The sequence below is a fragment of the Piliocolobus tephrosceles genome, chromosome 1 (genome assembly GCF_002776525.5).
Source record: "Piliocolobus tephrosceles isolate RC106 chromosome 1, ASM277652v3, whole genome shotgun sequence".
In the NCBI taxonomy this organism is placed as follows: domain Eukaryota; kingdom Metazoa; phylum Chordata; class Mammalia; order Primates; family Cercopithecidae; genus Piliocolobus; species Piliocolobus tephrosceles.
The window spans coordinates 25,922,926-25,948,116 of record NC_045434.1 but is presented as its reverse complement, the minus strand read 5'-3'; the positions used below and the strand labels follow the sequence as shown (position 1 = coordinate 25,948,116).

Genomic DNA, 25,191 nt, shown 5'->3' with positions numbered 1-25,191 from the left:
AATGTGACAGAAGATGTTATTTGCCATATAAACAAGCTTAACGTGAATATAGTACAGACTCTGAGTCAGGCATGAGCCTGTTCTACTGCGATGACTCAATTAATCTACCACTTTTCTGTCTTCAAGCTTCTGAGAAACCTTTGTTTCTATAGCATGCTGTGATATCATTTGACCTTCATTTGGTACAGATGTATCATTTGAGAAACAGATCCTTCTCTATCTTTTTCTCACCCCTCAGCCTGCTACAACTAAAATAGCACTACATGGCTATGGTAGGATAGTAAATACAAATGCACATTCAGACACTAATAGTACATGGTGATTTAGGGTCACTCGGTAAGATCCAGATGATCCGGAATATGGTGTGTGTGTGTGTGCGCCTTTGTGCACGTATGTATAAGAGACAGAGTTTTAGTTGACTTGAAAAAAAGAAACTTAGACTTTTATAGGAAACAAATGGAATCTCAAAGTCAGCCCCATTCCCCCAGAGACTATAGACTCCAATATAAAAATCACTCATCTGTGGGATAAAGACTATATTCCTCATGTTGGTATTTAAGGCCTTTATCGATTTGAATTGAACCACTTTTCCTTTTTGATTTGTTTTTCTTTTCTGTCTTCTTACTATCGTTTAAATATGCTCACACTTTCCCAGGTGTGTGCCTTCTCTCCTGTCCCTGTATAAACTCATCTGTCCACAGCCTTTAAGGACCATTCATGCTTTTCATTTCCCCTTGAAGCTTTTTCCTATTTCTTCAGTTACAATTTGATTTTTCTCCTTCTTTGAACTCTTGTTTGAATTCCTTCTGTATCTTGTACTTTGGCATTTCATTTCTTTGTATTAAATAATGCCGTTTATAATTGTTTGATTTTTATGTTCTCTACATCACTAGACTTCAGGGGCTTTAAAGGCAAAATATTATCTTAAAAGTTTTTTGCATAGTCCTCAGAACCGTTGTTGATATTCTTGAAGCATTTCCTAAGGAAATCAAATGATTAAATTGAATGCTCAGTATTCGGGATTTAATTTAGTTTCTCTTGCAAAGTGTGTGTGTTTTTTTTAATATAGAGTATAAACAAAAAGTACTTTGCTGTAAAAAATTTGCATTTCTAAGAAACTAAAATGTCTTAGAATTTTGTATTTTTGCACTCATTGTCCTTCATTTTCAGGACTGTTGGGAAAGATACTGATGGCTATCCGAGATGCAGGTTTTGAAATCTCAGCTATGCAGATGGTAGGTACTTTACAATGAACCATAATATTCATGAGGATTTTTTTCAGAAATAATCATAAAATGCTTTACTTTGAATGTTCCCTGTGTACTTGTGAACCACATTAAAAATAAAAGATATACTTACTGAACTCAGTAACCTTCCTATAGTCAAAAAATGGTTTTTGAAATGATTTTTCCCATATACTATTTTACTGAGAGAAGTAATATTCAATGATACACCTAATTTAAGCTTATAAGGTAAGTTTATACAGTTCTGGAAACTTTAGTTGCAAAATAAATAGGGACCAAAAACTGTATTTTGTTCTTATAAACAAAATGTAGAATCAAAGTGAGAAACTGTGATGAGTTTTCTGTCTTCTGTATTATTAACTAAACAGATAATGAAGGAAGAGAATCAGTTTTCATATTTTTTTCCCTAACCAGTGTCTTTTACTGGTTTTTGGACTTTCTCTCAAGACCTTCTTTGGAGTTAGTGTATTCCAGCACCTCTGTTGGCACTTGTAGCACTGGACCTTCAGAGCCTATGCTTATTCAAAATTGTGCTGCTCATACATTCCTAAGAAACCTTTCAGGGAGAAACAACAGCCACTTTGGTAGAGGTCATACCTTTGTGCTGTACTCATTGGTACATTTGACTAGAAATTGGGTAACAGATTATTATATGAATCAGATAAACAATTTGGTTTTTACAGTGTTTGAAGCCCAGCAAGTTTATGCTTTTTTGATAGTGAAATACCAAAACAGCCATTTTGAAGCTGAGAATTTTCTTACCAGTATCATTTGTATTTTCTTTTTCTGAAAAGAAACAGCTTTCTACAAAGTCTTAAGATTACCCAAAATCAAGGACCAGGACACAAAATGAAGTTCTATTTTGTGCCAATAAGCCAAAAAAAAAAAAAAAAAAAAAAAAAAAAATGGAAATAGTTTACAAAGTCATTGAGCAAAACTTGAAGACTAATGAGAAAATTGATATTTGAAGAATCTTACCTAAATTATAAAGTAATTGTCAGCCAAAACTTTCTAAAAGTATTAGCTTGGTGATATATTAACAAGATTGTAGGATGACATGTGAGCCTATTTTAAAAAATGTAGAAATGTTAGTTTTAAACACTGACCTAATTCTAGATCTGTAGCTTAGCTTGGTGATTGGGTAGAGTTTGTACTCAGTGAAAAAAATAATTTTAAAAATGATTAACTGAGCCTATAGGGAAGGCATGGTAGTGTAGTAGCAAGCACAATCATTGACTTTTAGAGTCAGAAAGATCTATTTCTGAATCTTAGTCAGCTGCTTTCTAGGCATGTGGCCTTGGCCAAATGTCAGGCCTTCTCATTCTCAGTTTTCTCATCTAGGCAATGAAATCATTATTATTTGCCTAGATGGGTTATTCTGCAGATTAAATAAAATAATCATTTCTGGCTCAAATTACTAGGTATTTAATAAATGATATCTTCTGTTAGTATTTTGTTGCATTTAACCAAACATATATGAATGTAGGATAAAACACTGAAATCCAACAGAATTTCCTCCCTATAGTCGTAATGTTGCCCATAAAAATAAATCCTCACAGCTTAAATTATTGTCCGTATAGGCAGAAATTTCTCAGTGGGTCTTCAATCCTGGCAACAATAAACAAGCAAAATGGAGGGAAAATAAAATTGGGAATTCTGAGGCTATTTTTTAAAAAAATAAGGTCTTAGTTTTTGAGAACCTTAGAATTTAACTAAATTTTATTCCTAACTAAATTTAAATTCAGCCTTGATAAGAATAAGTCATTCTAGACTGACTTTGTAAGCATATTCTTACTCATAATTCTTTTTGAAGAGTAGCAGGAAGTCCACATGACTTGTATAAGTGCTTTATCACGAACCAGACTAACTAGGGATTTTTCCGAATGCTTGGGAGGAAAATAGTATTGTTTTCTAGCTCCTCTAAAAGTCTGAACTATTTTTCTTTAGTAATATTTCTTTCTTGTGCCACTAATCTATCAATAGTGCAATTAATATTGCATATAAATCTTCTTTTGTATCAAGAATGAGATTTTATTCAGAGAGAGGTGTAGTGTAGTAAGTAGAAGTATGATCAATGGGGTTAGACTGCTTGAGATAGGATGCCAGTTCGAGGAGGTTGTATGACCCCTCTGAGTCTTAATAGTCTCATCTGTAAGGTGGAGCTATTAATACCAACTATGCAGTAAGGTGGTTGTGAGGGCTAAATGAGATGATGCATATACAGAACCTAGAATGATGCTGTTATCCATTGTTATTCTTGATGAGCTGATCTTTAATAACACTTTTTCTTCAAAGAGTAATCTATGTAAAGTGTACATTTTAGAGTAAAGAAGATATTACAAGTGTTAAGTGCTAAGTGCGGCTCATTTATTTTTCTTTTGTTGGTTGGTTTATGGTTTGTTTTGTTTCATTTTTTGATATAGTTCAATATGGATCGGGTTAATGTTGAAGAATTCTATGAAGTTTATAAAGGAGTAGTGACCGAATATCATGTAAGTATAAAAGTAAATGTAAAACATTTGTACTGTTAAATAAAAAGTATAGGATTCAGTGTTTTGGACTAAGCTCCTATCTAGGTCCCAAGTGGCCAGACTAAAAATCAATACAGAGTCATTCATACTAAAATTGTCAACAACCTAAGTTGTTATCTGACCTTCTGAGAAATCAGGAGAGAGCAAGCCAAATTTCCCAAACAGGCTAATTTCATTTGATATAATAATGAAGTTTTCTCTGCCTTTCATCCATATGACAAAAAGTAACCTGAGGTAACCTGATGTTAACCAATCAGTTATTTCCACATTACTTTCTTCAAACTATATACCTTTCATATCTCCCAAAATTCATTGCAACCAGCCTGCAGCTTCCTAAACTCAATTTTCTTCTTTCTTCTTCCTGCTCTGTGGAGTCAGACACTAGGTTCATATCCTAAATCCTGTAATTACGTGACCATCGACAATTTATTTACCTTCTTTAAACCTTGATTAACCCATTTATAAAATGGGAATAATACTATTACCTTATGAGATTGTTGTGAGAATTGAATGAAATAAATTATGTAAAACAGTCTCATATATTAAAAGTACTCAGTAAATATTACCTGCTATTATTGTTGTTTTTCTTATTATTTAGTCTACATAATTCTTTGGTAGTGGAATCCATGTTGATCATTTACACCTATATTTTCTGCTTTAACATGTACAGTCATAAAAAGATGATAATTCTTATCTCATACTGTTACTGTTATCCACTTATTATATATATTGAGTATCTGCTATATGCCAAATAATCAGTGATGAACAAAAAACATACTGCCTGCATTTATGGAACTTATGCTCTGGGGAGGATAGACATTAAATCAAATGATCCTACACATAGCTACCTAAGGACAGCAGTCAAAAGACTGTCAAGGAAACAAAAAGATTCTTTTTTTGTTTAAAAAATATGTGACTTAATTAAAAACTAGGGTGACTTAAAAAGTCTGAGTCAATTTTTGAAGGAACATGTTATGCTGTTGACAAAGTTATTTGTTTAACATGTTTTTTTCCTTTCCATTTTATACATTTTGATCAGCCTTGTATGTCTATTTTCAGTGGTATCTGTAATCAACACTGAAAGAGAATGAGTGAGAGAGAGAGACATAAAAAGAAAAAAGGGAGGAGGGAGAGAGAGAGAAAAAGAAGAAAGAAACAAACAAAGGAAAGAAAGGAGGGAGAGGAAAAAGAAGGAAACAAGGAAGGGAGGGAGAAAAGCAGACAAAATTTACTTTTCTGTTTTTGGAAAACTTGTTCATGCCTTCTGCTCCTCCTGAAAATTTGGCTCTTGACATTTATGTGTAGGCAGTACTTCAATATCATGAGACAGAAAATTAGACTCAATATAATTATCCATAAAAAATCAATTACATATGACCTTTGTGAAATAGCAAAATGACTTTGGGGGATACACTCGGGAACTCTAATGAGTAGAGTTATGAGTACCATATAAATTATGAAATCCTTTTCCTCCTCTTTTTGCTTCTGTAGTTTATATTAGGTAAGATGACTGCTTTTGGATCACTATTCAAATACATTCTGTAATAAATTATTTTACTTTGGTGTTGTGTATGATAAACCCTCCAAAGTCATGAAAATGGCTTACATGACCCTACATGGTCTGGCCTCATCTCTTACTGCTTTCCCATAGTCTCACTCAGCTCCTAGTCTCTAAGCTGATCTTCATATATCCCTACTGTACTTCTGCCTCAAAGTCTTTATATCTATTTTCACTTCTGCCTGAAGTGTTCTTTGCTATTCAGGAGGGTGAAAAAAAATATTTTTTGAGTGTTCTAGACACTGTGAGAGGCATTTTTCTTTGATCATGTTTTTCATTATACCATTTTATATAGAGAGCTAAGAATCTTAAAACAGTATACTTCTATTTTTCCCCTGTTATTCTGTGTGCTGTTGTTCCCATACATTTTACATCTATGTATGCTATAAACCCAACAATACACTGCTAATATTTTTGCTTTCAACAATTATCTTTGAAAGCAACTAAAAATAGAAAAATTAGCCAGGTGTGGAGGTAGGCACCTGTAGTCCCAGCTACTTTTGAGGCTGAGGCACAAGAATAGCCTGAACCTGGGAGGCTGAGGTTGCGGTGAGCCAAGATTGCACCGCCGTGCTCCAGCTGGGCAACAGAGCAAAACTCTGTCTCAAAAAAAAAAAAAAAAAAAGAAAAGAAAAGAAAAGAAAAGAAAAAGAAACCAACTAAAAAAAGCATTTTATGTTTATACTTACATGTTTACTGTTGCTTTGTATAGATTTATATTTTTGTCTGGTATTTTTTTCCTTCTGCCTAAAGAACTTCCTTTAATATTTCTTATGATGAAATGCTTCTGATGGTGAATTGTCTCAGGGCTTTTTTGTCTTAAAACGTCTTCCTTTTTTCTTCATTTTTGAAAAATATTTTCTCACCTGGATATAGAATACAGATTTACATTTTTTGGTCATCATTGTTGTCATCCTTATCTTTTTCCCACTGTTATATAATATCCTTCTCCCCTGCCCCCCCGCCCAACCCCCTGGCTGCTTAAAAGGCTTTTTGTTTTTGTTTTTACCTAATTTTATTGTGATGCATCCTAGTGTACTTCTGTTTGCATTTATTATCCTTGTGTTCTGTTGGATCTATAGGTTTATGGGTTTGAGCAAATTTGGAGAGTTTTTAGCACTTATTTTTAAAAATATATTTTATGTTTATCACCTTCTCTTCTGAGATTCTAATTACACATATAATAGACAGCTTGACATGGTTGCACAGCAGGGCTTTTTTCTTCTTCTTCATTTTTCTTTCTCTCTATGCTTATTTCTGAATAGTTTCTATTGAATGTCTGCAAATTTATTGCTCTTCTGCAATGTCTTATCCTGTTCGCCCCATTCAGTGTATTTTTAAATTTAGATGTCTTAGATTATATCTCTAGAAGTTCTATTTGGATCTTTTAAATATTTTTTTAATTTCTGCTCATCATGTTCATATTTCCTTGTATAATTTGAGAATGTGGAACTTATAATAGCTGTTTTAATATCCTTATGTTATTATGTCATTTAATTGCTGGGTATATTTATTGAGTTTTCTTCTGGTAATTGTTAGTATTTTCCTACATATTTGCCTGCCTGGTAATTTTTTATTGGATGCTGCATATTGTAAAATTTACAGTGTTACACGGTAGATTTGTAAAGAGTGTTCAATTTTGGCCTGGCACTTAGTTAAATCACTTGAAATCAATTTGAAACTTTTGAGTCTTGCTTTTTGTCTTTGTAGGATGGGTATAGGGCATCTTATAATCTAGGGCTAATTTAGGTCAACTACTATGGTGCAGTACCCTTCTGAGGACTCTCCCTGATGCTCCATGTATCATATAAAAAGGCCTTTCACTCTGACTGGTAGAAACATAAACTCCTCTCAGCCTTGTGCTGTCTCTGAGCTGTTTGGTCTACTCTGTGGCAATTCTTTCCCCAGCCTCAGGTAGTTTCCTCTACACATGTGACAGATTAGTAGCCAAAGACTCATGGGAACTCCTCTGCAGATCCTGTAGCTTATTCTCTGCATACTCCCCTCATCTCTCCAGTATTCTTCCCTGAAAATAAGAGCTACATTGGCCTCCCTGAAGTCCAAGCTTTGTCTTTTCAACTCAGAGAACGTTGGGCTCTGTTATGTTTCCTCTGCCTGGTCTACTGGTCTGGAAACGGCCTCTAGACAGTAAGACAGAGCAATTCTACAGCTCACCTCATCTGTTTCCATACTTTCAGGGGTCATAGACCTGTGCTGCCCATCACCCACTGTATGAAAACTATAGTTTCATATATTTTGTCTAGTTTCTAGATGTTTAATGTGGTAGAATAAATCTGGTCCTATTATTTTCTTGTTGCTAGAATGCGTTATGATTCTTAAAAGGTTTTTTAGGATAAAACATTTGAAATTTATATATATATATATATATTTAGTAATGTGAATTCAACAACATTGTATTCAAGAAGGCCTTTGCAAGGAAGATATATTAGAAGATCATTCCAAATAATGAAAGTGTTGGATAATAAAACATTACGTTAAAATGTGATAGGAATGGAGAAGAAGAGCATATATAAAAAATATTCTTCAAGGAAAAATGGACAGAATTTGGGAACTGCTTGATGTGTGGGATATAAGTGGGGAAGAAGTCACAGATGACTTTAAGGACATTAGTGGAACAGTGTCACAATTAAAACAGGAGAGTTAAAAATTGTTAAAATTCTTTTCATTCTTTTATATTAAATTTCATAGGACATGGTGACAGAAATGTATTCTGGCCCTTGCGTAGCAATGGAGATTCAACAGAATAATGATACAAAGACATTTAGAGAATTTTGTGGACCTGCTGATCCTGTAAGTAATTGTTTAAAATATTAGCCTACTTTGTGTTATCTATTCACTATTTTAACAGGTTTATAATTTTTCGTTTGTTCCTTTAAGTAAATAATATAAAAGTGAATATAATATACAAAGTTTTAATTCAAAATGGCACTTTACAAAATTCATTTTTACATAACATTCGAAGAAAGATAATTTTTTTTTGTTAACTTAGTGACAATATAGAATAGGCAGAAGCATTTACTATGGCATTTTCTTTTTTTCTTTCTTCTTGCTAAATTGTCCAGGTAAATATGTTTTGCAAGCTTCATAATAGAAAGTATCTAAGGTATTACATATCCTTTGACATAGGGGGCCATAAAGAAAGCTCTTATAATACAGTGGCAGCATACCAATACATAAGTAAATATGATCAATGGGACTTATATGAAATTTGGTGTTCACTAGTATACCTTTCAATTTGCTTTGGGTTTTCTCCCTAAAGCAAACTACTTTTTCTTGGACATTTGACTCTGTGTGTGTGTGTGTGTGTGTGTGTGTGTGTAGGTGTGGGGAGGGTGACAAGTAGAAATAGCATTAGAACACTGTGATAAAGCTCTATGCAAATATTAGAAACTGGATAGGATTGTGGGAAGCATTACTGATTTAAACACTAACCTTAATTTAAATGGACTGTTTCCTGTATTTTACTATTATTTATAAGTAGTTTATTGAAGATGAGCAGCCAATTCAATTTAATTTTATTCAGGACATTATTTATTTATTTATTTATTTTTAATTTTTTTTTTTTTTTTTCAGACAGAGTCTCACTCTGTTGCCCAGGCTGGAGTGCAGTGGTGCAATCTCGGCTCACTGCAACCTCCACCTCCCAGGCTCTAGTGATTCTCCTGCCTCAGCCTTCTGAGTAGCTGGGACTACAGGTGTGTGCCACCATGCCTGGCTAAGTTTTTGTATTTTTAGTAGAGACGGGGTTTCATCCTGTTGGCCAGGCTGGTCTTGAACTCCTAACCTCAGGTGATCAGCCCGTCTCAGCCTCCCAAAGTGTTGAGATTACTGGCATGAGTTGCTGTGCCTGGCCATTTATTGAACACCCTTAGATGTAAGACAATAAATCCACAGCATCTATCAAGAAATCAGCTTGTGTGAAAGTGCTGCTAGATTAAGCCCAGTAGGGGTGAACAATACTCCTGTTTTCAATGTTCTAAAAGTGTGTATATATATATTCATTCAGTAAATGTTCTTTGAATAAATACCTAGAAAAAAATGGGAATCAGCATTCTTTTTTCTTTTTGGGACTCTTCTTTCTATGATCATGAACCTGCTCACTCCCCAGCTCCTCCCCAGTGACCCCATCCTTTATCATTCCTTGCTCTGTAAGTGATCTAAAAATCTAAAAGATCTTTTAGAACACTTACAGTGCCACATGCAAATAAGGATATTGTTATTTTAGTAAAATTCAAGTGTTGGATTGTGTAGCAATGAAGCAGTTAATATGACCTGAAAGTAGTTAAGAAAACTTAAAGGAAGAGATATATAAACAGGTGTTAGAAAGACAAATTAGGGCACAAAGAGAATGGGAAAAGATCTAAAGCATGTGTAAAAACACCAATGAGGAAATTTGCAAATTTACTATGGTATACAGCAAGAATATTTTCTTGACTTCAGTGGGAAATACATAGCTGGAAGCACAAGGAAATACATTTTCTTAGAGGAAATATGGTAGAGAATTCTGGTAGAGATGGGTATGATTTTAGCCTTAGAAGGCAGGATAAAAATTATAATTCTATTTAATTTGAATCCCATATCATAGGAAATTGGAATTCCTTGTATGCAGCTTAATTTTGACTATACTGAATTGTTACTTTGATGCAACTAGATCAAACTAAATTGGAAGAGATTAAAGACGGAGTTTCTAGAAATAGAAAGAGACGGACCTGATGACATCAATAGAGAAAGTTGGGAGGACCTCCTTTATATCTTTTTGGGGAGAAGGAATAGATACTTAAATAATACTTGTGGTTGTGATAGAGTAATGATTACAGGGTGACTCTGTTGCAGAGGACATTGAGAAAAATTGGTAATGATGCTGTTTATTGAAAATTAATCATAAGAAATTAGGAAGGGATTGATTTTTGGCTAGATGAGTAAAGGTAACTCAGTTTTTGCCATTTTTGACATTTTAAATTTCTGATTTCTGTTTGATGGGCAAGAGGGTTTTTTGTCCTTTTTTGTAAAGTAAGTGAAACTGTGAGTGATCAGCTTGATCTAACAAACAGGAGTAAATTAAAGAGACAAAAACTGAAACAAAAAAGGAAAGAAATAAGATGATTCATTATTTTGTTCTCTCATGTATTCAATAAATATTTATTGAGCCCATGTCAATATTTGTGAATACAGAGATAGAAGCCCAGGCTGGGTATGGTGGCACACACCTGTAATCTCAGCATTTTGGGAGGGTAAGGCAGGAGGGTTGCTTGAGGCCAGGAGTTGGAGACCAGCCTGGGCAATATAGTGAGACCCTATTGCTATAAAATTACATATATATGTGTGTGTGTGTGTGTGTGTGTATACACACATAATTATATATATTTTTTCTATATTTTTGTTGTATATATTATGTAATAAAGTTGTATATAATATAAGCCTCAAAGATCTTAGCCTGTGAGTAAACAACTGTAAGTGGCTAATTTCCATGCAGTATGGCAATTGCATTGTTAGATATTTGCAGGTACTGTGGGAACCCAGAATTATAGCACTTAGCCTGGGAATGTGTGAAACAATGGTTTGAATGTGTCCCCCAAAAGTTCATGTGTTGGAAACTTAATCCCCATATGTGTATGTTGATGGTATTTGGAAGTGGGGCCTTTGAGAGGTAATAGGATTAGATAAGATCATCATGGTGAGGCCCCCATGGTGAGACTAATGGCTTTATGAGAAGAGGAAGAGAGACCTGAGCTGACATGCACACTCTTGCCCTATGGCCATGTGATATCATTCATCATGTTTTGACACAGTAAGGCCTTCACCAAATGCTAGTGCCATGCTCTCAGACCTTCCAGCCTCCAGAACTTACAGTTATTTCTTACAGAAATAACTTTTAAAAAAATATTTTCAAATGCTCTCACCCAGCAGAAATACATTTATTTTCTCCAGAAATTGCCAGTCTCAGATATTGTAGCAAAAGAAAATGGACTAAGATATGTGACAAAGGTCAGGGGAAACATGGCTTCTGAGCTGAAGTGTAAGGAATTAGAACTTAGCTTAGTGATGAAGGTGGGAAATGATATGGTTAAAGTTTTGAATGCCTAAAACAGCAACACTGTGGGACTACAGCAAGCTCTTTATTACCGCTGGAACTAATGTTCAGTGCAAGGAATAATAAAGGATGGGGTCATTGGGGAGGAGCTGGGGAGTGAGCAGGTTCATGATCATACAAAGAGTCCTGAAAAGAAAAAAAAATGCTGATTCCCATTTTTTTTCTAGGTATTTATTCAAGGAACATTTACTGAGTGAACAGTATGTACAAGGCTCACTCCTAGGTCCTGTTTCTGGGGCATAGTAAAGGTGACTAGAACACGTTACATTTCCTTAAGGACCTCGTAACCTCATGATAGCTCAATCTTGAAACTCTTTCAGGGCCCTGAATCTTGTCTCATTAAGCATGGATGGCATTACTCTATTATGTTTTTTTGGTTCATTTTAGTTGTTTATAGGTTCCTCATAGCATTATAGAAAGTTGCACCACAGGGATTTTAAAATTTGGAACTGATTTTACATGTAAAATGTTAACAGTAGTTGTCCTTAGGAGGTGGAAATATGATAATGTTTCAGTTCTGCTTTCCTATATTTTGCAAAATTTCTTTGAAGTCTTATATGACTTTTATAATAAGAAAAATGCTTTTTATCTTGAAACCTGAAAGTTAATGAACTTTTGAATGAGGAGGCATATACTTATAAGAACTAATTCTCTATGTCTCAGACTCCTGAGTTATATTCTGTTTCCAAGTGGAGATACAGGGTGTCAGGCAGGACTGTATGCCTTTGATGGGTGTTTTCAAATCAGAAGAAATACTTTAGTAGTTACATTCAAACTATGTTTTGAGGACGATAAAATGGCTCTTTCTCTTTGGTCTCAGAATTTCAAAATCCATTTGATTCCTTTTCTCCATTCTTGTCTTTTCCCCTTTTCTCTCCACCTTGCCAACAAATGGATATTGAATGCTTACTCCATGCCAGTAACTGCTAGGTGCTACTAGGTCTATATTAATGATCAAACCAATATAGGTTTGTTTTTTGAAGAATGTATGATCTAGCTCTAGGAAGAGATAGAATCAATAATTAAATAGTAATCTTACCTTAAACAGCAGATGTGCTAGTCTATTCATGTATTGTCTTTTCTTAAAATAATTTAGAAATTCATTTCTTCATTGCCTAGTCTTTCCCATATCTAAAGAAAGACCCTTGGTGACAAGATGTGCAAATATAATTAGTGCTTGGAAGATGGCCACGTACCTAATGGCCATGCAATAAATGTTTGATGAATTAATGAATAAACTGGCTATATTGTATATATACCTAACATCTGGTACTAACTTATTATTTAAATATTTTTTCTATCAAAATGGGTCCTGCTTCAAACAAATTATATTCTAAGATATAGAGCTATTTTATAAATTGATTCAAAGGAAAGTTCAGCCTAACAGTGACCATTAAATCAGTTTGTAACTATATATGTTGCAGATTGACATCATTTTACCATTGATGTCTGTGCTTTTGGCATATTCTTCCCCTTCCTGATCTTATAATAGCTGGAAGGAACACTCATTATGTATTAACAAAATTTCTTTCAGTCCTTCTAGAAGAGGTGGCCAAAGAGGAGAGTGGTGCACAAGACAATTCATTAGGGAGGGGGGAGATATTAGACTTGTAATTTCTATTTACTATCTACAAAGTAAAATGAGATTAAGTTTTAATAAAATATAATGTGTGGACTGATAAGACTGCATTTCTATAATTTATTTAAAATATCTGCTTAAAGCCCTGCAGTGGCTCCCTATTATCTTCCATAGAAAGGCTTTCAAAGTCCTCCATGAAACAGCCTTTCCTACTTCTAGCCTCATTTCTTGCTGCATTTTGTGTCCTCTGCATTTGCACTTTACCCTCCACTAATATCAAACTGGGCCGGGCAGGGTGGTTCCATCTGTAATCCCAGCACTTTGGAAGGCCAAGGCAGGTGATTCACTTGAGGTCAGGAGTTCGAGATTAGCCTGGCCAACATGGCGAAACCCCATCTCCCCTAAAAATATAAAAATTAGCCAGGCATGGTGGCGGGTGCCTGTAATCCTAGCTACTCAGGAGGCAAAAGCAGGAGAGTCGCTTGAACCCGGAAAGTGGAGGTTGCAGTGAGCTGAGATTGCTCCACTGCACTCCAGCTTGGGTGAGAAAGTTACTCTGTCTGTCTAAAAAAAAAAAATTATACATATGTATATCAAACTGTTTATTCTTCCTTAATAAACCAGTGTCTTTCTTCATTTTTTCCTCTGTTTCTGTATCCTCTTATTATCTTATTGACAGAGATACTTCCTCTCTCTCAGCTATAGAAACTTTGCCCAAGCATCTGGGAATTCAATATTGGCCCCATCACCCTCAGATAGAATGGCTACTTCCTCTTTTGTGGCCTCATTTTACCCTATATATATTATGTTTATATCACCTGTTAAATTTTACTGTATTTATTTACCATCTGTCTACTCCCTAAAATTGTGGCCTAAGATAATGTTTTATTCATCTTAGTATTTCTAGCATGTAGAAGAGTACCTAGAATGTGGAAAGCACTTGATAAATAGTTGATGGTGGAACAAATGAATTGAAGAATATGTCTAGAGTCATGTACTGGACAAATGAATGGACTTTTTGAAATAGAATATGGTCCTATTAAAAAACAAAAAAAGAGTCCAGAATTTCCCCCAGACTTTTGAATTTGCCTTGTTTTCACCACTCATATTGTAGTATAGCATGATATGTAAAATATTACAGATCTGTTAAATATGTATGTATAAATGTGTATATATGTGTATATATGTATATATTCATATATCTGTATTCATATATACATATATATGAATATCCAAAATCTGTTAAACAGGAAATCTAAGAAGAGGAGAGCATCCACACCTGAGAACAGCTTAGCGTAAGATGAGGATGGTTCAGACTTGGAAAGTGAACCTGGTATGGGGTTTTAGAGCCAAGGTGGGGTAAGCATAGTTTCCCTGTAGAAGGAGTGGCCTGGCATAGGGTGCCTGATCTTATGCACAGAGAGGAGTGCCTGTGATCCTGGGGAGCAGCCTGGCATGGGGAGTCAGAACCTGAGTGAGGTGAAGAGAGCATTCACATGTGGAGGCAGCCCAGTGCCAGATGGGCATTGATACAGAAGGGAGATCTGGCCTGGTGTATCAGAGCCTGATTGGCATGACCAAGGCATCCGGGTGAGAGGCATCGTCTGGGGCCTGCGTGAGATGAGAAGAGCATCTTCATGGGGAATAGGTGATGACAGATATGGGAGATTGGTTATATGTGGTAGAATTGATCAAATAACTAAATAAATTAAAGATAGTAGGAGCCAGATTTCTCTCAGAGGAGAGATATACAAATACAGAAAATGAGAAAACTGCAATGAACTTTGTGTTCGAATTGGAATTGGAGATATGCTATGAAGTCATGGCTTTCAATATACACAGATTAAATGTAGAAATAAAAGATATAAATGTGTGTATGTGTACACACTCAGAAAAATACATCTATATATATGTATGCATGTGTTCCCATACACATATTCCATAGCAAAGAACATACCTAGTTTCCAGATCTTGACCTCTAAATAGCATTCTTCACTATAGAAAATGAAGATCCTCAGAGAAATGAAATGGCAAATTCCAGAACTGGGGGAAGGAAAATACAATATGATCTTTGAAAATCTTATTATGTCAGAGTAATGGTGACATGTCAATAGGACACAGAAGCCAACTTGAAGGGGTTCCACTACGTGAATCGAAACCAATTTTAGCATCAAAGTAAATAATGATAGCAACACATTATAATCTGTTCACTGTTACTAAAATAGGAAATCAAGAATTTAGACAAATAGTAATTAATTAATTAACCGAAATTTTGTTTAAAATAGGATATACATAGTTTCAAAATCCCTTCCCACAAAAGATTTACTAATTACAATAAAACCCCTTAATATTATAGTTAATAATGTTAACATAGGCTGGCAGACAGTAAGAAATATTAAAAAAATAGTGATCAAAATGAATATTATAGATTGAAGGAAAATCAAATCATGTACCACAAGATAGGATGAAATAAAAAGAATATAACATTATTTGTTATATTCCTGCCAAATATTTATAACTGAATTCAATTATACAGAAATATGACATGCCCATGGCCTCTAATCTTTAGAAATATGAAGGTCACAAAGTTGAAGAAAGACTGAGGAACTATTTGGGACTGAAAAACACTGAAGAGACATGATAACTAAATGTAGCATGTGATTCCAAGTCAGGATTCATTGGCCATAAAGGACATTATTGAGATAATTAGTGAGACCTCACCGGGGTCTAAGTATGAAGACTGTATCATGGTTATATAGGAGGCTGTACTTATTGGTAAGAAATATAAACTAAAATATTTGGAGGTAATGGAGCATCAGGTTAGCAACTTATTTTTGAATGATTCATAGCAAAAACAAATTATCTGTAGTCTATTAGTAACTTTTCTATTAATTTACAATTCTTTCCAAATAAAACTTAAAATGTAAAGCTTTTACAACTTAAAAATAAGTAAATAAACAAAATGTCATTGTCTGTGAAGTCAAGACCAGCTCCACTGAAAATGTGAAAGAAATAGATTATATTGCTTGGCTCCTTCCTCTCCTTGCCATAGTCCTGGGATCTCAGCCCTGGGTTCCTCTACTTTCTTAACAGAACAGAGTCTCTAAGCAGGTCAGGTCAATTTGGTCACACTGAGAAACAAATTACTATTCAGAATCAATATATTACCATTCCCTTAGGCTTTTCCTTTTCCTTTACTTTTTAAACAGATTATTTTTATTTTAAAAGAAAATTTCAGTTTTGGAATTTTAGGTTCCAGGAAGCTAAGAGAAAAGAAGCTGACTTACAGGACTTCATAGTTGCCCTTCAATCCTTCATGTATTCATAAATGTTTGAGTACCTAACTGTGTGCCAGGCAGTATTCTAGGCACCAAGGACACACCAGTGAACAAAACAAATGAGAAAGTGAGAGAGACAGAGAGATAAAATCTTCTCAGTGGGCGCCAAGCTTACATTCTAGTTGGAGACAGATAATAAACAAAAAATAGAATATGTAGTATTTCATATGATGAAAAATGAAGAAAGGAAGCGATCTGAGTTAAGGAAGTGTAGATAGGATTTGATTATATGTTGGAGTCATCAGAGAAGGTCTCACTAAGAAAGTGATATTTAAGAAAAGATTTAGCCAGGCACAGTGGTTCATGCTTGTAATCCCAGCACTTTGGAAGGCTGAGGCGGGAGGATTGTTTGAGGCCAGGAGTTCAAGACTAACCTGGTCAATATAGCAAGACCCTATCTCTATTTAAAAATAATAATAATAAAAAAAAAACAAACAACAACAACAAACCAGACTGGGCAACAAGGTAAAACCTCGTCTCTACAAAAAATACAAAAGTTGCCAGGCATGGTGGCACATGCCTATAATAGGTCAAGGCTGCAGTGAGCCATGATCGCACCACTGAACTCCAGCCTGACTGACAGAGTGAGACCCTGTCTCAAAAAAATTTTGTGTGTATGTGCATGTGTGTTCAAGTTTATATGTATATAAATATATGTAAATATATGTATATATTCTACTGGCACATATACTACCTAGCACACAGTATATATGTATACAAATATATTTCCATATATTTGTATACCTATAAAGACTTGAATATATATAAATATATGTAAACATATATGCATATATTTATATACATATAAAGCTCTTGTAAAAGCCAGCCATGCTGATTTCTCACTGAAGAGCATCCTAGGCAGAAGGAACAGCCAGTGCACATGCCTTGGAAGAGGAGCTTGCTTGAGGTAATCTAGGAACACCATGTAATGAGCAAGGTAGAAGATAAGGTCAGAGAGATGAGGGACAGAGCAGACCTCATAGGCTCTCATACTGGCTTTAGTTTTTACTCTAACTGGGGCTATAAGTTATTGAAGAGTTTAGAGAGTAGAGTGACATAATTTGACTTTAAAAAGAATCATTGTAACTAGTGTATTGAGAATAGTCTAAAGACAAGAGTGGAAGTTATAATCCAGGTACAAGATGATGGTTAGTTGGACCAGGATGGTGGTAGTAGACACGGTGAGAAATAGTCGGGTGTTATTTACCATGTGTTTACCTTTTTTACTTTTTATCTCAAGTGGATGAGTAGATGAAGGTTAAATTGATGAAATAGAAAAAGGGAAATGGAAGAATCCTTAGTTCTATGGGGTAGACATGGAATAAAACAGAATTCTCTCTATTCTGTTATGATTTTATCTCACTCTATTGATGAGAAAATGGAAGGTGAATTCATATTCCTGCCTGTCAATTTTGTACATAACACTTAGAGAAGGCGTTTATACCTAACCAGAGATAACAGGCATATCCACAGATAAACATGTGCCAGGCATCTCTATTACTAGTTTATAGTAAAAGAAACATTTTTCTTAGATAATCAACTTCATTTATTTTATAAGCATTTTGGTAACTTTAGCAAATGTAAAAATAATTAAAAATACACTTTCAGGAAAGTATTAAGTGGTTTAAATGCACTTTAACATAAGAAAATTGAAAGTAATCCAAGTACAGTGAGTATATAAAAAAATATGTGTTAGTAATTTATTTTATTTGAAGTGATTTGCATGCAATAACTGGTAATACCTATTAAGTGATTCAGTGATTAAAAAATAATCCTGGAGAAAATAATCATGTGTTTAATGAAGAAACATTTGTTTAACAGAGAAAAGGAAAGAAAACCCTCATCTCAATGTCATATATTAGTTGGAGTGACCAACACCATTCCCAATTTGGCTAGGACTGTCACAGGTTTCACACTGAAAGACCAGCATCCTGAGAAATCCCCCAACCTCAGGGAAAGTGGGGTGGTTGATCACTCTAAATAATTTACCTTTTAATTGTATACCTCTTAAAATTGAACTGTAATGAAGTTTATTTATATTCACTTAGAATTTTTAAATAGATGTTGTGTTAAATTATAAAAGCTTAGAAGTACAGTTAAACTACTCCCACCCACATCCACAAAAGGTCAATTAGATTTATTTTTTAATTAACTTTTCATCTGCTTTCTAAGTTATGCTTTCATTGGAATAATAAACCAAAATGATAAGAAAATGAGGAAAAGCTGTCTCGGAATGTCTCCTTCGCCTTCCTTCCATCAAGTTTCTGTAGCTTCTTCATCATGTAAGGTATATTGGAACACATTTCAGATTAGGAGATTTAGAGTAAATATTTATTTATTTATTTATTTCAACTGTCATTATCTATGCATATTCAGGCATTTATTAAAGACTTGCTATGAACCTGATACCATGTTTATTTATTGGGGATTCAAAGATGAGTTGAGACCTTTAAGAAGCTCTCAGTATACTGGGAGAATCAAATAAATTGCAATAATGTATTGTAGACTGGATACAGTGACACATACCTGTAGTCCCAGCTACTTCAGATGCTGAGTTGTTAGGATCACGTGAGCTCAGGACCTCGAGACTAGCCTGGACAACACAGTGAGATCCTATCTCAAATCATAATAATTATAATAAGATATGATAAAGGTTATCTTAGTGAGAAGTACAGGATGCTCAGGAAATACAGCCATCCTCTGGTATCTTGGGGACTTGGTTCCAGGCGCCCCCACACACCAAAATCTTAGCATACTTAAGTCCCTTGTGTAAAATGGTATAGTATTTGCATGTAGCCTATTCACATCCAGATTACTATTACTACCTAATACAAGGCCTACACATCACTTAATTTGTGTGGATTCAATGTAGTACTTAGCACATGGCAAATTCAAGTTTGCTTTTTGGAACTCTGTACAATTTTTTATTTTTCTAAATATTTTTGATCCACGGTTGGTTGACTTTGCAGATGCAGAACTCATGGATATGGAGGCTGACTGTACTGCAAAAGAACCCAACCCAGTCTGCGTTGGGTGGAGAGGAGATGGGGCAAGGCCTAGGGAATAGGCTATTTAGAAAAGGCTTCCCTGAGGAAACGATGCCTGGAGCTATAATTTAAAGAAGGAGTTAAATTTGGCTTGGCGAAGAAGGAAAATTCCAAAGAAATGAAGAGCTCCTACTTATGGGAAATTACAGCTCCTCCCATTTGTCTTCAGGTTTCCCTAAGGAAAGTATGGATCTTTGGCAAGAAGAAGCTTCACCCTTATAGGAGAAAAAGTTGTATTTAAGGTCCAGGGCACTTAAGGATGGAGTTGCTTTCGAAAGAGATATCTCACATCATCTGAAATCTTAGTCTCTTATTTTTGTTAGTGGAATTAATGATAAATGCTATTATCCCATTAGATTACTTCCAATGGGAAAGGGTATTCTCTGCAAAGGATTTTTCCTCTTTCCCAGGGCTACTGTATATGAAGACTTTTGGCAGGCTGCATTGATTGGCATTGGGGTATAGTAAAAAAAAAAAAAAAAAAATTCAAAATTGGAAAAAATTTTAAAATGCCTTAACAGGAAATACTAGTATTTTTTCTTTGCTTTGCTTTATTTTCATTGTTGTTGTTGGTATTTTGAAACAGGGTTTTGCTCTATCACCCAGGCTGGAGTGCAGTGGCAGCCTGGATCTCCCCGTCTCAAGCAATCCTCCCGCCTCAGCATCCCGAGTAGCTGGGACTATAGGGATGTGCTACATGCCTGGCTAATTTTTAAAATATTTTGGAGAGAGGAGGTACCACCATGTTGCCCAGGCCGGTCTCAAACTCCTGAGTTCAAGTGATCCTCAGTATCCGGAGTGCTGGGATTACAAGTATGAGTCACTGCACCTGGTCTAGTAGTTCTTTTCAAGCAGGAAAAGCTTTGTATAGAGAAATGTAGGCATAAGTCATTTAGGGTACAGAGGGAAGTAGGTGAGGCTCTAGGAGAATAAGTTGTACTAGGATAAGAAACTAAAAGTGTAGCTAAACTGTTCTACATAAGAAATAAAAGGGAAAAGAGCAGTGAAGCCATGAGCAGAGGCTGGAGCCTGGGGAAAGAGAATTTAGCATCTGGGTGGGTGAAGGGATTTTCAGAACATAATTTCTAAAATTTAAGTCTAATATATTTGTGTTTCCGGGGCATAAATCCTCTATATCCCAAAACTTTAGGAAATTTAGTACATACTAAAGCTTTGGGTAGTGGTGGTGTGGGTAGAAAAGGAAAGTATAAACCTGTAACATTTACCACTATTGTTGGTGCCTAGAGGAAGGAGTGGCATCATATTGAAAAGCATAGTGCAGCTTATAGTGCTGCTTTAAGCTGTGGCAGGTGAGGAAGTAAACAGTGAAGCTGCAACCAGCACAAAAAGACTACACCATGCAATTGATTCAAATGTACGTGACAGTCTTGTTTTCCTAAATATATCAAAGGGGAGAAGGCAATGGGGTAAATACTTTTCCTTTCTTTGACTGTTTTCTTATGTGACTCTTTTTTTTTTTTTTTTATACTTTAAGTTCTAGGGTACATGTGCATAACGTGCAGGTTTGTTACATATGTATACTTGTGCCATGTTGGTGTGCTGCACCCATCAACTCGTCAGCACCCATTGACTTGTCATTTAAATCAGGTATAACTCCCAATGCAATTCCTCCCCCCTCCCCCCTCCCCGTGATAGGCCCCGGTGTGTGATGTTCCCCTTCCTGAGTCCAAGTGATCTCATTGTTCAGTTTCCACCTGTGAGTGAGAACATGCGGTGTTTGATTTTCTGTTCTTGCGATAGTTTGCTGAGAGTGATGGTTTCCAGCTGCATCCATATCCCTACAAAAGACACAAACTAATCCTTTTTTATGGCTGCATAGTATTCCATGGTGTATATGTGCCACATTTTCTTAATCCAGTCTGTCATTGACGGACATTTGGGTTGATTCCAAGTCTTTGCTATTGTGAATAGTGCCGCAATAAACATACGTGTGCATGTGTCTTTATAGCAGCATGATTTATAATCCTTTGGGTATATACCCAGTAATAGGATTGCTGGGTCATATGGCACTTCTAGTTCTAGTTCCTTGAGGAATCGCCATACTGTTTTCCATAATGGTTGAACTAGTTTACAATCCCACCGACAGTGTAAAAGTGTTCCTATTTCTCCACATCCTCTCCACCTGTTGTTTCCTGACTTTTTAATGATTGCCATTCTAACTGGTGTGGGTGGTATCTCATTGTGGTTTTGATTTGCATTTCTCTGATGGCCAGTGATGACGAGCATTTTTTCTTTTTTTTTTTTTTTTTTTTTTTATTATACTTTAAGTTCTAGGGTACATGTGCATAACGTGCAGGTTACATATGTATACATGTGCCATGTTGGTGTGCTGCACCCATCAACTCGTCAGCACCCATCAATTCATCATTTATATCAGGTATAACTCCCCAATGCAATCCCTCCCCCCTCCCCCCTCCCCATGATAGGCCCCAGTGTGTGATGTTCCCCTTCCCGAGTCCAAGTGAGCTCATTGTTCAGTTCCCACCTATGAGTGAGAACATGCGGTGTTTGGTTTTCTCTTCTTGTGATAATTTGCTAAGAATGATGGTTTCCAGCTGCATCCATGTCTCTACAAAGGACGCAAACTCATCCTTTTTTATGGCTGCATAGTATTCCATGGTGTATATGTGCCACATTTTCTTAATCCAGTCTGTCATTGACGGACATTTGGGTTGATTCCAAGTCTTTGCTATTGTGAATAGTGCCGCAATAAACATACGTGTGCATGTGTCTTTGTAGTAGCATAATTTATAATCCTTTGGGTATATACCCAGTAGTGGGATGGCTGGGTCATATGGTACATCTAGTTCTAGGTCCTTGAGGAATCGCCATACTGTTTTCCATAATGGTTGAACTAGTTTACAATCCCACCAACAGTGTAAAAGTGTTCCTATTTCTCCACATCCTCTCCAACACCTATTGTTTCCTGATTTTTTAATGATTGCCATTCTAACTGGTGTGAGATGGTATCTCATTGTGGTTTTGATTTGCATTTCTCTGATGGCCAGTGATGATGAGCATTTTTTCATGTGTCTGTTGGCTGTATGAATGTCTTCTTTTGAGAAATGTCTGTTCATATCCTTTCCCCACTTTTGGATGGGGTTGTTTGTTTTTTTCTTGTATATTTGCTTGAGTTCTTTGTAGATTCTGGAAATGAGCCCTTTGTCAGATGAGTAGATTGCAAAAATTTTCTCCCATTCTGTAGGTTGCCTGTTCACTCTGATGGTAGTTTCTTTTGCTGTGCAGAAGCTCTTTAGTTTAATGAGATCCCATTTGTCAATTTTGGCTTTTGCTGCCGTTGCTTTTGGTGTTTTAGACATGAAGTCCTTGCCCGTGCCTATGTCCTGAATGGTACTACCTAGATTTTCTTCTAGGGTTTTTATGGTATTAGGTCTAACATTTAAGTCTCTAATCCATCTTGAATTAATCTTCGTATAAGGAGTAAGGAAAGGATCCAGTTTCAGCTTTCTACTTATGGCTAGCCAATTTTCCCAGCACCATTTATTAAATAGGGAATCCTTTCCCCATTTCTTGTTTTTCTCAGGTTTGTCAAATATCAGATGGTTGTAGATGTGTGGCATTATTTCTGAAGGCTCCGTTCTGTTCCATTGGTCTATATCTCTGTTTTGGTACCAGTACCATGCTGTTTTGGTTACTGTAGCCTTGTAGTATAGTTTGAAGTCAGGTAGCGTGACGCCTCCGGCTTTGTCCTTTTGACTTAGGATTGTCTTGGCAATACGGGCTCTTTTTTGGTTCCATATGAACTTTAAAGCAGTTTTTTCCAATTCGGTGAAGAAACTCATTGGTAGCTTGATGGGGATGGCATTGAATCTATAAATTACCTTGGGCAGTATGGCCATTTTCACAATATTGATTCTGCCTATCCATGAGCCTGGTATGTTCTTCCATTTGTTTGTGTCCTCTTTGATTTCACTGAGCAGTGGTTTGTAGTTCTCCTTGAAGAGGTCCTTTACATCCCTTGTAAGTTGGATTCCTAGGTATTTGATTCTCTTTGAAGCAATTGTGAATGGAAGTTCATTCCTGATTTGGCTCTCTGCTTGTCTGTTACTGGTGTATAAGAATGCTTGTGATTTTTGCACATTAATTTTGTATCCTGAGACTTTGCTGAAGTTGCTTATCAGCTTAAGAAGATTTTGGGCTGAGACGATGGGGTTTTCTAAATACACAATCATGTCATCTGCAAACAGGGACAATTTGACTTCCTCTTTTCCTAACTGAATACCCTTGATTTCTTTCTCTTGCCTGATTGCCCTAGCCAGAACTTCCAACACTATGTTGAATAGGAGTGGTGAGAGAGGGCATCCCTGTCTTGTGCCAGTTTTCAAAGGGAACTTTTCCAGTTTTTGCCCATTCAGTATGATATTAGCTGTGGGTTTGTCATAAATAGCTCTTATTATTTTGAGGTACGTTCCATCAATACCGAATTTGTTGAGCGTTTTTAGCATGAAGGGCTGTTGAATTTTGTCAAAAGCCTTTTCTGCATCTATTGAGATAATCATGTGGTTCTTGTCTTTGGTTCTGTTGATATGCTGGATTACGTTTATTGATTTGCGAATGTTGAACCAGCCTTGCATCCCAGGGATGAAGCCCACTTGATCATGGTGGATAAGCTTTTGGATGTGCTGCTGAATCTGGTTTGCCAGGATTTTATTGAGGATTTTTGCATCGATGTTCATCAGGGAGATTGGTCTAAAATTATCTTTTTTTGTTGTGTCTCTGCCAGGCTTTGGTATCAGGATGATGCTGGCCTCATAAAATGAGTTAGGGAGGATTCCCTCTTTTTCTATTGATTGGAATAGTTTCAGAAGGAATGGTACCAGTTCCTCCTTGTACCTCTGGTAGAATTCAGCTGTGAATCCATCTGGTCCTGGACCTTTTTTGGTTGGTAGGCTATTAATTATTGCCTCAATTTCAGAGCCTGCTATTGGTCTATTCAGGGATTCAACTTCTTCCTGGTTTAGTCTTGGGAGAGTGTAAGTGTCCAGGAAATTATCCATTTCTTCTAGATTTTCTAGTTGATTTGCATAGAGGTTTTTATAGTATTCTCTGATGGCAGTTTGTATTTCTGTGGGATTGATGGTGATATCCCCTTTGTCATTTTTTACTGCGTCTATTTGATTCTTCTCTCTTTTCTTCTTTATTAGTCTTGCTAGTGGTCTATCAATTTTGTTGATCTTTTCAAAAAACCAACTCCTGGATTCATTGATTTTTTGGAGGGTTTTTTGTGTCTCTATCTCCTTCAGTTCTGCTCTGATCTTAGTTATTTCTTGCCTTCTGCTAGCTTTTGAATGTGTTTGCTCTTGCTTCTGTAGTTCTTTTAATTGTGATGTTAGAGTGTCAATTTTAGATCTTTCCAGCTTTCTCTTGTGGACATTTAGTGCTATAAATTTCCCTCTACACACTGCTTTAAATGTGTCCCAGAGATTCTGGTATGTTGTATCTTTGTTCTCATTGGTTTCAAAGAACATCTTTATTTCTGCCTTCATTTCATTATGTACCCAATGGTCACTCAGGAGCAGGTTATTCAGTTTCCATGTAGTTGAGCGGTTTTGATTGAGTTTCTTAGTCCTGAGTTCTAGTTTGATGGCACTGTGGTCTGAGAGATAGTTTGTTATAATTTCTTGTCTTGTACATTTGCTGAGGAGTGCTTTACTTCCAATTACGTGGTCAATTTTGGAATAAGTGTGATGTGGTACTGAGAAGAATGTATATTCTGTTGATTTGGAGTGTAGAGTTCTGT

At 35.8% G+C, this 25,191-nt stretch overlaps 1 protein-coding gene across 2 annotated transcripts in view; it reads left to right on the top strand.

The window, feature by feature from the left end:
- Window positions 1–25,191, top strand: part of NME7 (NME/NM23 family member 7) — a 220,571-nt gene that overhangs the window by 107,209 nt on the left and 88,171 nt on the right. For both annotated transcript variants that reach the window (XM_023207111.3, XM_023207112.2), the window contains 3 exons: window positions 1,171–1,235; window positions 3,668–3,736; window positions 8,043–8,144. In XM_023207111.3, the coding sequence (XP_023062879.1) occupies window positions 1,171–1,235; window positions 3,668–3,736; window positions 8,043–8,144 (236 nt within the window). The remainder of the gene's footprint in view (window positions 1–1,170; window positions 1,236–3,667; window positions 3,737–8,042; window positions 8,145–25,191) is intronic.